The sequence below is a fragment of the Thalassophryne amazonica genome, chromosome 15, assembly GCF_902500255.1.
Source record: "Thalassophryne amazonica chromosome 15, fThaAma1.1, whole genome shotgun sequence".
NCBI lineage: Eukaryota > Metazoa > Chordata > Actinopteri > Batrachoidiformes > Batrachoididae > Thalassophryne > Thalassophryne amazonica.
Window position 1 is genome coordinate 71,461,026 of NC_047117.1, and position 14,719 is coordinate 71,475,744.

Consider the following 14,719-nt stretch of genomic DNA (forward strand, 5'->3'; position numbering starts at 1 on the left):
GTTTACAGAGCATTTCATGTTGCATTTGTGAAGCTGCCTTCCTTCATTGTCAGTATAGACTAAAAATGATGAACCTGTGTGGTAACATGACCTCAAGTCTTTGGTTTACTACAGTCTGAATAGTGGAGGATTGCAGCAATACAACAACCCTATCAGCCATTCTTTAATGATAAATTATGGTCCCCAGCTGTGGTAAATACTCTGTTTTTGGTGTTACAGCAGCCCCCTCCCGTGAACATCCTTCCATGATATGATGCGTCTCACGATATGACACAATGAATTATTACATCACTAATCACATTAGTGATGTAATATTTTAAATGGTAGAACTATTTAACAATAAGGAAGTGAATTATTCTGGATGTTTCCTGTTTAGACATTCCTAGAAATCATTAGTTATTCAAGAGAGGTCCTTATTTTTATTTTTTTGCATGATATATTTGGTTTTAATAATATTGCAATGCTTTTTTCAAAAACGGTTTATTGTTGTTTATTGCACCTTTTGCAGAAGTGGGTAAATATTGAATAAAGTTTTGATAAGTCGAGCTAACCATGCTCTCCAAGTCTTGTCAGCATGATGTGAGATGTTTAATATCTCCAGAATATATCTTAGACTTCAACACTGAACATGACTGGAGGAATAATGAGATTCATGTAACAGTGCCTCAGATCTGGATCTAACAGAATTTTTCCATTCATGTCACATGTATCTCTCTTCTTTTTTTTTTTTTTTTTTTGCCAAGATATGTTCATTGAGTTGATGAAAATCATCCTGCTGTTTCAAAGTGGCAGTCAAGGAGTTTGTTGGTTGTTCATGTGACGAGAAAAATTTTGGCTTTAATTTTTTTTATATATATGTATTTTCTGATGGTTTAGAAGTGAGTCTTTATGCTGACAGACAAATGGAGGGAAACAACCCTTGTGATCAGTGTGGTTCCAGAGATTGGCAAACTTTAAACTGTTGCTAAATCAGATGCAGAACCAAACAAGTTTCACTTTTGCATTAATATTCAAAAACTCATTGTATTTTCTAATTCAAACAAATATGACTTGCAATAGATGGTAAAATGAATTTCTAAAGATTTTGAAATGGGGGTGGATTTCTCTTCAGAATTATGTGCTTTTTTTGGTGAAGCACAACATGCTTACCTTCTGTCTACACATCAGTAGTTTCCTTTGTCACTGCCTGTGTGTGAGCGATGTGGAGACTTGACTGATCATAGTGACTTGAATGTTTGCTGAGAACCTGAGAAGTGTTTGAAAAATGTACATATTGCACCTTTGTGTGGTTGTTTCACTATTTTTTTGTTAAACTGCAAAAAAAAAAAACACGATGAGCTCAACATTCTGTATGTTTACTACTGTGCTTGGTATCAATAGCTAAACCTTAAACATCTCTGAATGAATCTAACCCAAATGGTGTGTGTGTGTGTGTGTGTGTGTGTGTGTGTGTGTGTGTGTGTGTGTGTGTGTGTGTGTGTGTGTGTGTGTGTGTGTGTGTGTGTGTGTGTGTGTGTGTGTGTGTGTGTGTGTGTGTGTGTGTGTGTGTGTGTGTGTGTGTGTGTGTGTGTGTGTGTGTGTGTGTGTGTGTGTGTGTAAAACGTGCTGTATTCCAGGCGCTCATTGTGACTGCTGCTCACTGGCGGTGGTTCTCTGTTCTATTGTTGTGTTGTTGGGCTATTTACCATTTTGTATCTCTGCAATACATAAGATTCCCAAGATTTGGTAAAGTGATTTTTTTTTTTTTTTTTTTTTTTAATTTGGGGTGGGGGGTGAAAGCAATGTCATTTTTAAAGTTGATGGGAAATTCAGGTTGTGCAGTTTGGTTCCTCTTTATGTAGAAAAGTGCATTTTAATTGCTACATGTAATATGATAAGTTACCACTTAACTGTGAATAGTGAAGGTTAAAAAAAAAAGATACAGCACACTGAGAAACTTTGCAGCTGGTAGGGGAGCATATCTACTTTTTTATGTAAGTAACTTTTAAACAGCTCTTTCTGGGCTGTCTGTCTTTCAGGTTGTACATAGGAGCAGTTTCACAGCAGTTGGATAATCTGTTTTATGACATGTATAGTTCTGTTTTTGTGAACTGAAATGAGAAAATAACACTTTAATTACATCTTTGCCTTTTTGTATAATTTATTGTTTGCTGTATTGTGTCACTCACAGTTGATGAGAATCAAAAGGCCGTTACTTACGTTACTAGTTTGCACCTTATTGCACTGTAGAGTCATAACACTGTAGGTCAGACCAGAATGAGCTGAAATTTAAAACTTGGATGGAAAAGATTTGCCTCATAGGGTTCTCTCATTGTAAACAAATGCCAAGAAATACGGCATTGTAGTGGTGGAGGAACACAGAATCAAAACTGGTTTTATCACAGCAGCCTATTTACAATTACTACTGTGTGGAAACTGTACATCTTTGTGAACCTAATCTATCTAATTGTTATCCCTTTAAACACACGCTACAATTTAGCACATAAAAGGCCTAAATTGAAGAAATTACTGCCTTATGCCTGCTAACTTGAAAAGCTGGGCTTATATTAATATGCCAAATTTTAATCTTTGTTTTTAACTTAGCATAGTATATCTGAGAGAGGAAAATGCCTGTTATTGAAAGTTATGAAGACTGTACAGTGTGTTGTATAGACAAAATAAACATGGAAAATCATTTAAACTGTTGAGTTTTTTTTTTTAAAGTGGCAGTTGTTGAAATTGCAGTAACTGAATCGTTATAGACATTAGTCAACTTAAAAGCCAAAATAAAAGAACAGAAGAGAATGTACTTCTAGTCTTATGTTAGTGCTGTAAAGAAAACGGTCAGGTAACAGGACTATTGGTTCATGATTAAATCAGTTCTTTGTCAGAACTTGAGCTCTTTGATCATTGGTTCACCACGTAGGCCGAGGAGAAGGTTGTTTGCTGCCAGTGCAGACATGGCGTTGCGGGTAGTATAGGAAGCACTTGCGATGTGTGGGAGAATCACTGTGGGGAAGAAGGAAAAACACAACGGTGAGGCTGCAACATGGTCTAAATCAGCATAAGCGGCTCCAGGCTTAAACTTGATGGGGCTGTACTCCCCCACATTTTAATAACCCCACCAGAAAATTGATATTCAGAATGTTTTCTGCTTCAGTTTCTTAAATTTTTCTGACTGAGTTAGTCCCGAAAACACCATCCAGTAACCACAACCTCCTGAAATACAGAAAGGATGACAAGTGTGACAGAAAATAAAGTAGAACAATGCCACTGAAAGAAAAGCTACCACCATCCTGTCATTTGTCATTAGTTGTTAAATGTTTACTTTTTCTGTTGGACTGCTTGTTTTTCCAAATTTACAGTAGTGTTCAGAATAATAGTAGTGCTATGCGACTAAAAAGATTAATCCAGGTTTTGAGTATATTTCTTATTATTACATGGGAAACAAGGTACCAGTAGATTCTCACAAATCCAACAAGACCAAGCATTCATGATATGCACACTCTTAAGGCTATGAAATTGGGCTATAATAATAGTAGCATCTGCTGTTGACGCTACAAACTCAAAACTATTATGGTCAAGCTGCTTTTTTTAGCAATCCTGTGAATCACTAAACTAGTATTTAGTTGTATAACCACAGTTTTCATGATTTCTTCACATTTGTGAGGCATGGAGTCAACCAACTTGTGGCACCTTTCTGCTGTTATTCCACTCCAAGATTCTTTAACAACATTCCACAATTCATTCACATTTCTGGGTTTTGCTTCAGAAACAGCTTTTTTGATGTCACCCCACAAGTTCTCAATTGGATTTAGGTCCGGGGATTGGGCAGGCCACTCCAAAACATTAATTTTGTTGGTTTGGAACCAAGATTTTGCTTGTTTACTAGTAGTGTGCTTGGGGTCATTGTCTTGTTGAAACACCCATTTCAAGGGCATGTCCTCTTCAGCATAAGGCAACATGACCTCTTCAAGTATTTTGACATATACAAACTGATCCATGATACTTGGTATGCGATATATAGGCCCAACACCATAGTAGGAGAAACATGCCCATATCATGATGCTTGCACCACCATGGTTCACTGTCTACTGTGGCTTGAATTCAGAGTTTGGGGGTCGTCTCACAAACTGTCTGCAGCCCTTGGACCCAAAAAGAACAATTTTACTCTCATCAGTCCACAAAATACTGATCCATTTCTCTTTAGGCCAGTTGATGTGTTCTTTGGCAAATTGTAACCTCTTCTGCATGTCTTTTATTTAACAGAGGGACTTTGCGGGGGATTCTTGCAAATAAATTAGCTTCACACAGGCGTCTTCTAACTGTCACAGCAATTACAGGTAACTGCAGCCTGTCTTTGATAATCCTGGAGCGGATCAATGGGTGAGCCTTTGCCATTCTGGTTATTCTTCTATCCATTTTGATGGTTGTTTTCCGTTTTCTTCCACGCGTCTCTGGTTTTTTTTGTCCATTTTAAAGCATTGGAGATCATTGTAGATGAACAGCCTATAATTTTTTGCACCTGTGTATAAGTTTTCCCCTCTCCAATCAACTTTTAAATCAAACTACGCTGTTCTTCTGAACAATGTCTTAAACGTCCCATTTTCCTCAGGCTTTCAAAGAGAAAAACATGTTCAACAGGTGCTGGCTTCATCCTTAAGTAGAGGACACCTGATTCATGCCTGTTTGTTCCACAAAATTGACGAACTCACTGACTGAACGCCACACTACTATTATTGTGAACACCCCCTTTTCTACTCTTTTTTTTTTTTTACTAATAGCCCAATTTCATATCCTTAAGTGTGCATATCATGAATGCTTGGTCTTGGTGGATTTGTGAGAATCTACTGAATCTACTGGTACCTTGTTTTCCATGTAACAATAAGAAATATACTCAAAACCTGGATTAATCTTTAGTCACATAGCACTACTATTATTCTGAACACTACTGTATATTGTGTAAGAAGATTTTATTTCTGGTGCAATTTTCAATTGAAAATTAACTTAAAATGCAAATTTGCATAATTAGGACAATTTCTGTTGTCCCACCACCAAACAGTTACACTTCTGCCAACCTTACACACACAAACTTTTGGAGCCGCAGTCAGTTTCTCAAAAACCCTGAATGTCGGTGCTCACCACAGTTTTTGAGGGTAAAGAGTGGATGGTTTGTTGGAAGGGGCTCAGGCACTGTGACATCTAGTCCGGCTCCTGCAATCTGCCCAGTGGACAGCGCCTCATACAAGTCCTCCTGGTTTACCACGCCACCTCTGACACACAAAGAATATGCCCCAATCACACTGCACTTCATGTATTTTACTGTACAACACTTAGGGTCGAAGCGGCTGCGTGTATAAGGCGAGGATACCTGCTAGTGTTGATGAAGATGGATGTATTTTTCATTTTGGAGAAGAGGTCCTTGTTACAGATCTCCTTTGTCTCTGGCGTTAACGCACAGCAGACAGCCAGGAAATCTGACTGCTTCGCCAACTCATCCAAAGAGACTAAATGCAGAGAGAACATGCATCTGACATCCAGATCTGAATGTTCTTTTCATTAAACCTCCATTAATCTCTCCACCTCATTGTTGATGAATTTTGTTGCTGTGTGAGGAAGATAACGGGTAAAATTCTGGTCTGAGAAAGCTGGACAGAGGCGGATCTAGAGCGGGGTTGAGGTGGTTGCAATGACCCCCCCCCCAACACACACACACACAGCTCATTTGACAGAAGATTTCCAGTGTTTAAAATAATGTATATTTAAAAATGACGAGTACCTTGGGGTCTTGTTCACGAGTGAGGGGACAATAGAGCATGAGATTGGCCAAAGAATCGGCGCAGCAGGGGCGGTGTTGCATTCGCTCTACTGTACTGTTGTGACGAAAAGGGAGCTGAGCCAAAAAGCGAAGCTCTCGATCTACTAGTTGATCTTGTTCCTACTCTCATCTATAGTCATGAGGGTTGGGTCATAACCAAAAGAACTAGATCGCAGGTACAAATGGCATACTGGCATAGTATAGTTCTACGCTTTTTTACTCTTTTATTTCATTTATTAGTAATTGGAGCGGGCCGCGGCCTCAACGTTACCTAAATTCTGAGTCTTTTAGTGAAGCTTAGGGCTAGTGGCCGGCGATCACCTTCATTTTTCCTGTTTTTCTTGTTGTTTAATGCTGACAAATTATACTGTATTTCTTGTCTTTCTGATGCCTGATTGTTTTTTTCTCTCTGTTTAAGGTGCAGCTCCATCCAGAGATGGGTGTAATATTTGTGCTGGAGACCCTCCTATCCTGTGCACCAACAGCATTTCCTGTAGATTAGTTCTGTGAATTGTTCTGTAATTTATGTCTGTAACATGGCCCAAGCAGAGGGTCATCCCTTTGAGTCTGGTCTGCTTGAGGTTTCTTCCTTACCACTGCTGCTCTGCGGGTTGGCAAGGTTAGACCTTACTTGTGTAAAGCGCCTTGAGGCAACTCTGTTGTGATTTGGTGCTATATAAATTAAAATTGAACTTGAAGTGGCTGAAAAGGGTTTCCTTAGGAGGGTGGCTGGTGTCTCCCTTAGAGATAGGGTGAGAAATTCGGTCATCCGTGAGGGGCCCGGAGTAGAGTCGCTGCTCCTTCACGTTGAAAGGAGCCAGCTGAGGTGGTTCGGGCATCTGGTAAGGATGCCTCCTGGGCACCTCCCAAGGGAGGTGTTCCAGGCAATGGATGATTTTCAAGTTGCCGCTAGAGCAGCACCTACATGCATGTGTGATGACATCACAACTCTTTCCGGGTGGGGAGACGCAACGTTGCTTTTCGTCCCACACATGCACAAGTCATGTTCAGCTCGTTGGATCTTTAGTTATTGATCCGTTCAGATATCATCAACGTTCGTGCAAGACGTCGGACTTCGAAGGTTGGACAAAGTTGGACAATAGTCAAACAGAACGCTGACTGTACGGGAACTACGCAAACGATGAGGAACCATCAAGACAGAAAGCAAACCAGAATACGGACAAATTGAAGTTATCGGGATTCGTTCACATTTTTCAACAGTTTGAAAATTATGATGAAGCACCAGCTGCAGGAACGAAGCTGGATGATGGTTAAATTATGTCAACGTAAGTCCAGATTTCTTGTTTTGTTTTGCCTTCGGTGTCCTTCATTAGTGCCGTGTGACCGGGCTTTTATATCAACATTCACATCACTCCTTCTCGTTCCTTGTCGGTTAACGACGACAAGAAAATTACTTACAGATACGGAATGGATTTCACCTCCAGTGGCCATTTCGCTCCCTGGAAATCTGACAGCTGAGCTGTTGTTTCTAATGACGCCAAACATGCGAGCGAGAGGCTCCCTAACCGGAAGTCTCGGTTTCAAGATGCTGGCACAACTTGAAAATTAACCACTGAGCTTCACATAAGGCCTTAAAAAGCAGGCAAAATGTTGTTCATTTTAAAAATTTTCTTGGAGGTGGGAGGTGTGTCTTTGGCACACCCAACCAAGTCACAACCCCCCTTCACCTGAATCTAGATCCTCCCCTGTGGGTAATGATTAATTCTTACCATACTCTGCGTTGATGATGCTGGCGAGCTCCGGTCTGGGGGAAACGTCTGTGTAGATGAATTTCTTCACTTTGAAAGACGCCAGGCGCTCAGCGATAGCAACACCTTTAAAGCACAAATACACAAATATCCACTCAGCTGGTGTGCAGGCACTGCGTGCACTTGTCTGGATTTCACACATGCTTACCGATCCTCCCTAAGCCCAGGATGCCCACGGTGCTGTTGACAAGTTCATACCCACATAGCCACAGAGTTCTCCACGTGCCCCAGCCGCCACTGCGACATGGAGAGACACACTTTAGCATTTGCACATTTAAAGATGATTCATGCCTGTCTGTATGCTGTGTGGATGCTTGAGTGTATTATTACGTCTTTGCTTCGTGACTGGCCTCAATGAGCCGTCTGGATGTGGTGAGCAACAGCGCCACTGTCAGCTCGGCCACAGAGTCTGTCAGTACATCCGGGGTGTAACCCACACGGATTCCTCTGGTGAAAAGTATACACACACAACTGTTACACAACATCCAGCAAACAATTTGCACCACTTTTTCTGACCAAAATTGGAGCAGCTTTAACTTTTGACCCCTGTACAAACTTGACCTTTGTCACTTTTTTTTTCTTTGTCTGCTTTTACTCCATAACATTCCGTTATAGATAGTCCAAACTATCTTTTAGGAATCTTTATGATCAGACAAATAATTTGTATAGTTACGTCCGCCAAGGATGTAATAAAATCATCTGTGATTATTTATTTGCTTGTGTGTTAGCAGGATTATGTCAAAACTACTGCACAGATTTTGACAAAATTTTCACCACAGATGGATATTAGCCCTTGGAAGACTCCATTAAATTTAGGAGGTGATCCAGATTCAAATTCCGAATCAGTATTTTCACTTTGTAGACTTTTAATTACATCAAAACTACTTCATGGATATGACATCACAATGTAAAACCAAGATCATGAAGACACTAGTTTGTTTCAGCTTGTGTATTAAATATCATATTGTGACATCTTGATCAGTTGGACCATTCTAGATCAGTATGCAATTATTGCATTGTGTTGTGGAATACAGATCCAGGTAACGTCCAGGTCACAATGTGAATCGCATATCCTTTATTTTCAGTTCTCGTCAACCCTTGGCAGATGTCAGAAATCTTGGATTGCTTGTTCTCTATAATTGGAACACAAAAAGTGCTGACCCCTGCGGAATTCTTCATTGATCCCTACGTGGCTGGGATGGCCACCATACATTTTTAGGTAGGCTGTGGTCTGCTAAGACTGGATTGTAAGTGTTTTGTTGCCCTGAAGTGGTACCATGGACTAATATGGTAACTTTAATATAATGCTCAAGTAAAGTTTAGTTTTATTATTCCCTTTAATGTGGAATACCAGCTGCAAGTTATCGTGTTTTAGAGAAGCAGTTGGAGACAAATCACCTTTTCTTCAGCTCCTCCAAAGAAAGGTGATCAAAACCCACAGACATGGTACTGAGGACCTTCAGGTTGGGACCTGCAGAAGAATGACATGCGTGCAAATATACATTTGGGATGTTCATTGCATTGAGATGGTTCAGCCGAATCACAAACTGACCTGCGGCGTCCAACAATTCAGCATCGATTTTCTCTGTCAGCACACACAGCAGTGCATCGACACCTTTGACCTGTTGAAGGAGCTCCTTCCGAGGCACGGGCACATCATCTGAATTCCACAGCTCAAACTGCACTCTAGATTAAAAACGGGAGCAACTGGTGCAAGTATTTGTTTTGCACTTGACAACAATGTATGAGTTTCAAAGTTGAGTCATAGATGATGCTGACATCATCCTAGAGGGTATCTTTAATATTTACCAACAATTACAGAACAGAAATAAAATGCAAGTATTCACAAAAATACTGAGTTTAAGGGCCAGTGAGACGAAGGGGGAAATACCCTTTACACCTCATCTAACCCGCCTAAAGTCAAACATTAGCTGTGCGAATCAGGCAGTCATGAGTTCACGGGTGATTCTTTAACTATGGGCACTATTGGCCTTGTAAATGTAATTTCCACCACACCATTGCCTTACAATATAAAGCGCCTTGGGGCAACTGTTTGTTGCGATTTGGCGCTATATACATGTGCTCTGATGTGACTGTTTATCTCCATAGAAACTACCCAAACAATATTTCATACAAACTGTTTAAAGGGACATTACAGTGTTGTGGTGGAAATTACGGTAATAGTGTGGGACAACTACATTTTGTTTAAAAAAATCAACAAACAACAGTTGTATGACATTGAATACCCAATTATGTTTTGATTATTTTACTGATATTTTATTCAGAGAGATTTTAAAATATTAGAAAAAAAACGTTTTACCATTCATTTTTTTCATTGAAAATCAAAAGTCTGGGTGTGGGACAAGCACAAAACGGCAATATTTGCATATAATGATGCTGAAAAAAGGTGAAAAAGTCATCATAGACTACTAGAACAAATTTCTTAACACACTTTCATTGTAAAGATAACTATAAAAGTGTGAAATTTCCCCTTTTTTCTGTTTTTCATACAATATGATCAAAGGACATAATAAGTGTCCGTAGTCTAAGAATCACCCTCACATGGTCCAAAGTGTGACTCACTGTCCAGATTCACGGAGGATCCTCAGGCCCTCGGGAGGGATTTGTCGGGTAATGTAGACTCTCGGCAGGGTTGACATCTCCCTCTGCACAGTTGCCACAAGTCTCCCTGTGACATTCACAGGCGTAGCAGCAATCCGCTGGAACCGACGCAATGCCACATGACTGCACCACATTATCAGAGTGAAACAGTGGGCAGGTATCCCAGAGATAAAAGTGATACTTTGGAGTTTAGAGTGGCTTCTGCATGCACTGGTGTTGGCCTTTGTTCAGGGGGAGGTTCCTGTGTGTGTTTTTGACCAATGTGATTGGAGGGAGGGTGCCTGAAGTTGATGGATAGACCTATATTTAAAAAAAAAAAGAGGAAATCACAACTATGCGTCAGGCCAAGTGTAATTTATACCACAAACAGATGTAAAGGGCATCATATAAAAAGAACAAACAACAAAAAAACAATTGGAATTTTGTCACTTGAAGTCTGGTTTCTTAGTATTGGGGGATGGAGCCCCCTTAGAGGATCAGGCAGAGTAACTGAAGGAATGATTATGAAATACTCTGCGGGAAATGTGAATTATAGCAAAATTTGAATTAGAACTGGATCAACACAGTAACCATAAACAGGGCTGCTTTGATGGTAGCGAGGCCTTCGAGCTGATGTTAGTTTTGGCCACATTTACAAGCAGTCTGTGTGGATTCTTTAAAAAATGTGTTTTTGAAAACAATATGATTAATTTTCAGCAGTGCCCTGCAGCGCCACTTTCAGCACTCAAACTTGGTCATTTTCAAACATGCTAAAACCTCAGGGTTTGGGAAAAAAAAAAAAAAAACATCAGTCACATGGTCATTTACTACTTCAACTCAATGGCACAGTTCTGATAGGAGGAAGTACCGGTAGTGACACATTTCAAGGTACTTGTTTCAAATATTTCTAAATCACTTCAAATTTTTTCAGTTGTCATCTCATGATTTCTCAGCTGAAAAACTCCACTCTTGTAGCATCAATTCATACTTGGGTGATTCTTAGACTACGGGCACTTATTATGTCCTTTGATCATATTGTATGAAAAACAGAAAAAAGGGGAAATTTCACACTTTTATAGTTATCTTTACAATGAAAGTGTGTTAAGAAATTTGTTCTAGTAGTCTATGATGACTTTTTCACCTTTTTTCAGCATCATTATATGCAAATATTGCCGTTTTGTGCTTGTCCCACACCCAGACTTTTGATCTTCAATGATAAAAATGGTAAAGAAACGTTTTTTCTAATGTTTTAAAATATCTCTGAATAAAATATCAGTAAAATAATCAAAACATAATTGGGGTATTCAATGTCATACAACTGTTGTGATTTTTTTAAACAAAATGTAGTTGTCCCACACTGTTGCCGTAATTTCCACCACAACACTGTAATGTCCCTTTAAACAGTTTGTATGAAAGATTGTGTGGGTAGTTTCTATGGAGATAAACAGTGATATCAGAGCACATGTATATAGCCCCAAATCACATCAAACAGTTGCCCCAAGGCGCTTTATATTGTAAGGCAATGGTGTGGTGGAAATTACATTTACAAGGCCAATAGTGCCCGTAGTTAAAGAATCACCCACTCGTTTTGATCATCCAGCTCCTTCCTCCAGCTCCACCCTCTCACTTGAAGGTCTCTGTGGAGTTCTACATCTGAACATCAGGCACTGATTGGCTGAGAGCTCCTAAGTCATCACTGCAGTCATGTTATCACACTGGCATGGTGGAATTTTTTTTTTTTTGCCATAGAAAACTAAGAATTTATCATCAAATACTATATAATGTAAAACTAACACAACCCAGAGAGACAACTGTCACTGTGAGCTGAATCACTGTTTCCATCAACACCACAATGCACTCCTGTGGATACAATCAAAAGGTTTGTTTGTCACTCGTGTGTTGTGTCCACCTCCCATGGGGTGTGTCTAGTCCTATACAGGACTGTTTTGTCTTTTACAACAATGTTTATGTATTGTTGGAGTGTTGACCGTACTGAGCTGAATGCAGCAAAGCGCCACTGTGCACATATGCGGAAAAACAGGAAGTAGAAGGCGATATTTGGTCAGGTCACAGGTAAGCCGTCCCATTTCACTTCCAGTCATTGTATTGTTAATCAGGTGGGATCGACACAATCAGAGTTGGGTGACTGATACGTAGACTTCGCTTGAGTTCATGGTCAAACTACCTGTCTGTCTAACTGTAAATAGGTACCACCTTAGCTGAGGAAGTTATCCGTAATGGACTGGAATCCCATTTTAGGGGAGTCATAGAATCTCATCCTTTCCACGCAATGATATCTGGGGATGAGCACCAGTGGGGTTCAGGGCCCATATATGGTGCATCCAGAAAGTATTCACAGGGCTGCACTTTTTCCACATTTTGTTACGTTACAGCCTTATTCCAAAATGGACTAAATTAATTTTTTTCCTCAAACTTTGACACATAATATCCCATAATGACAATGTGAAAAAAGTTTTTTTGTTTTTTTTAAATATTTTTACAAATTTATCAAAAATAATAAGAAAAAAAGAAATCACGTGTACATACGTATTCACAACTTTTGCCGTGAAGCTCAAAATTGAGCTCAGGTGCATCCTTGTTTTCACTGATCATCCTTGAGATGTCTCTAGAGCTTAACTGAAGTCCACCTGGCGTAAATTCAGTTGATTGGACATGATTTAGAAAGACACACACCTGCCTACATATAAGGTCCCACAGTTGACAGTGCATGAAAATTCAGTAAGGTACGTCTTCTATAATATATTCCAATTCTAAAGTAGAACTCTACTAGTGTATACTAAGGTATATCTAAATATCTAAAAAAAGAAGAGTAGAATAAAAGAGTAGAATGGAGTAGAGTAGAGCCACTTAGGTGCCTGGTCTTGAGAACCAGGGATGGTAGTTTGAAAAGCATGTCAGAGCACAAACCAACCATGAAGTCCAAGGAATTGTAGACCTCCAAGACAGGCTTGTCTTGAGGCACACAAATCTGGGGGAAGGGAACAGAAACATTTCTGCTGGCTTGAAGGTCCCAATGAGCACAGTGGCCTCCGTCATCCAGGAATGTAAGCAGTTTGGATCCATCAGGACTCTTCCTAGAGCTGGCCGCCCGTCTAAACAAAGTGATCAGGGGAGAAGGGCTTTAGTCAGGGAGGTGACCAAGAACCCGATGGTCACTCTGTCAGAGCTCCAGCATTCCTCTGTGGAGAGAGGAGAACCTTCGAAAAGGACAACCATCTCTGCAGAAATTCCCCAATCAGGCCTGTATGATAGAGTGGCCAGACAGAAGCCACTCCTTAGTAAAAGGCACATCGCAGCCCACCTGGAGTTTGACAAAAGGCACCTGAAGGACTCTCCGACCATGAGAAACAAAATTCTCTTTTCTGATGACACACAGATTGAACGCTTTGGTGTGAATACCGGGCATCGTGTTTGGAGGAAACCAGGCACCATCCCTACAGTGAAGCATGGTGGTGGCAGCATCATGCTGTGGGGATGTTTTTCAGAGGCAGAAACTGGGAGACTAGTTAGGATTGAGGGAAAGTTTAATGCAGCAATGTACAGACACATGCTGGATGAAAACCTGCTCCAGAGCGCTCTTGACCTCAGACTGGGGCGACGATTCATCTTTCAACAGGACAATGACCCTAAGAACACAGCCAAGACAAAAAGGCAATGTTTACTGTTTCGGCATTCTGGCAAAACAATTTCTTTCGGGATTAATAAAGTTCTTTCTTATTTTTAACATATCAAAGGAGTGTCTTCAGGGCAACTCTGTGTATGGGTGATTCTTTAACTACGGGCACTGTTGGCCTTGTAAATGTAATTTCCACCACACCATTGCCTTACAATATAAAGCGCCTTGGGGCAACTGTTTGTTGTGATTTGGCGCTATATACATGTGCTCTGATGTCACTGTTTATCTCCATAGAAACTACCCACACAATCTTTCATACAAACTGTTTAAAGGGACATTACAGTGTCGTGGTGGAAATTACGGCAATAGTGTGGGACAACTACATTTTGTTTAAAAAAATCACAACAGCTGTATGACATTGAATACCCCAATTATGTTTTGATTATTTTACTGATATTTTATTCAGAGATATTTTAAAACATTAGAAAAAACGTTTCTTTACCATTCATTTTTATCATTGAAGATCAAAAGTCTGGGTGTGGGACAAGCACAAAACGGCAATATTTGCATATAATGATGCTGAAAAAAGGTGAAAAAGTCATCATAGACTACTAGAACAAATTTCTTAACACACTTCATTGTAAAGATAACTATAAAAGTGTGACATTTCCCCGTTTTTCTGTTATTCATACAATATGATCAAAGGACATAAGTGCCCGTAGTCTAAGAATCACCCGTATGTCCTTGAGTGGCTCAGCCAGACCTGAATCTGATTGAAGATCTCTGGAGAGATCTGAAAATGGCTGTGCACCAATGCTCCCCATCCAACCTGATGGAGCTTGAGAGGTGCTGCAAAGAGGAATGGGCAAAGCTGCCCAAAGACAGGTATGCCAAGCTTGTGACATCATATTCAAG

The 14,719-nt window shown here is 40.1% G+C and overlaps 1 protein-coding gene and 1 long non-coding RNA gene across 2 annotated transcripts in view; both read right to left on the bottom strand.

The window, feature by feature from the left end:
* Positions 1-14,719, bottom strand: part of LOC117525607 — an 87,236-nt gene that overhangs the window by 54,969 nt on the left and 17,548 nt on the right. The gene's annotated exons all lie outside the window — the stretch shown is intronic.
* On the bottom strand, positions 2,314-10,473 carry grhprb (glyoxylate reductase/hydroxypyruvate reductase b). The gene is made up of 9 exons (XM_034187504.1): positions 10,150-10,473; positions 9,119-9,252; positions 8,965-9,037; positions 7,897-8,013; positions 7,715-7,803; positions 7,528-7,632; positions 5,351-5,486; positions 5,122-5,252; positions 2,314-2,988 (listed from the first exon to the last, which is right to left on the bottom strand). Exons 1-9 carry the CDS (start codon positions 10,320-10,322, stop codon positions 2,867-2,869), a joined length of 1,080 nt encoding a protein of 359 aa, XP_034043395.1. The 5' UTR covers positions 10,323-10,473; the 3' UTR covers positions 2,314-2,866.

Excerpts from the sequence above, each read along its gene's own strand:
- grhprb (XM_034187504.1), bottom strand. The coding sequence starts at position 10,322 with ATGTGGTGCAGTCATGTGGCATTGCGTCGGTTCCAGCGGATTGCTGCT. Across the intron at positions 7,804-7,896 it reads GCCAGTCACGAAGCAAAGAC|TGGCGGCTGGGGCACGTGGA; the intron begins GTAATAATACAC and ends TCCATGTCGCAG. Across the intron at positions 5,487-7,527 it reads CATCATCAACGCAGAGTATG|TCTCTTTGGATGAGTTGGCG; the intron begins GTAAGAATTAAT and ends CTCTGCATTTAG.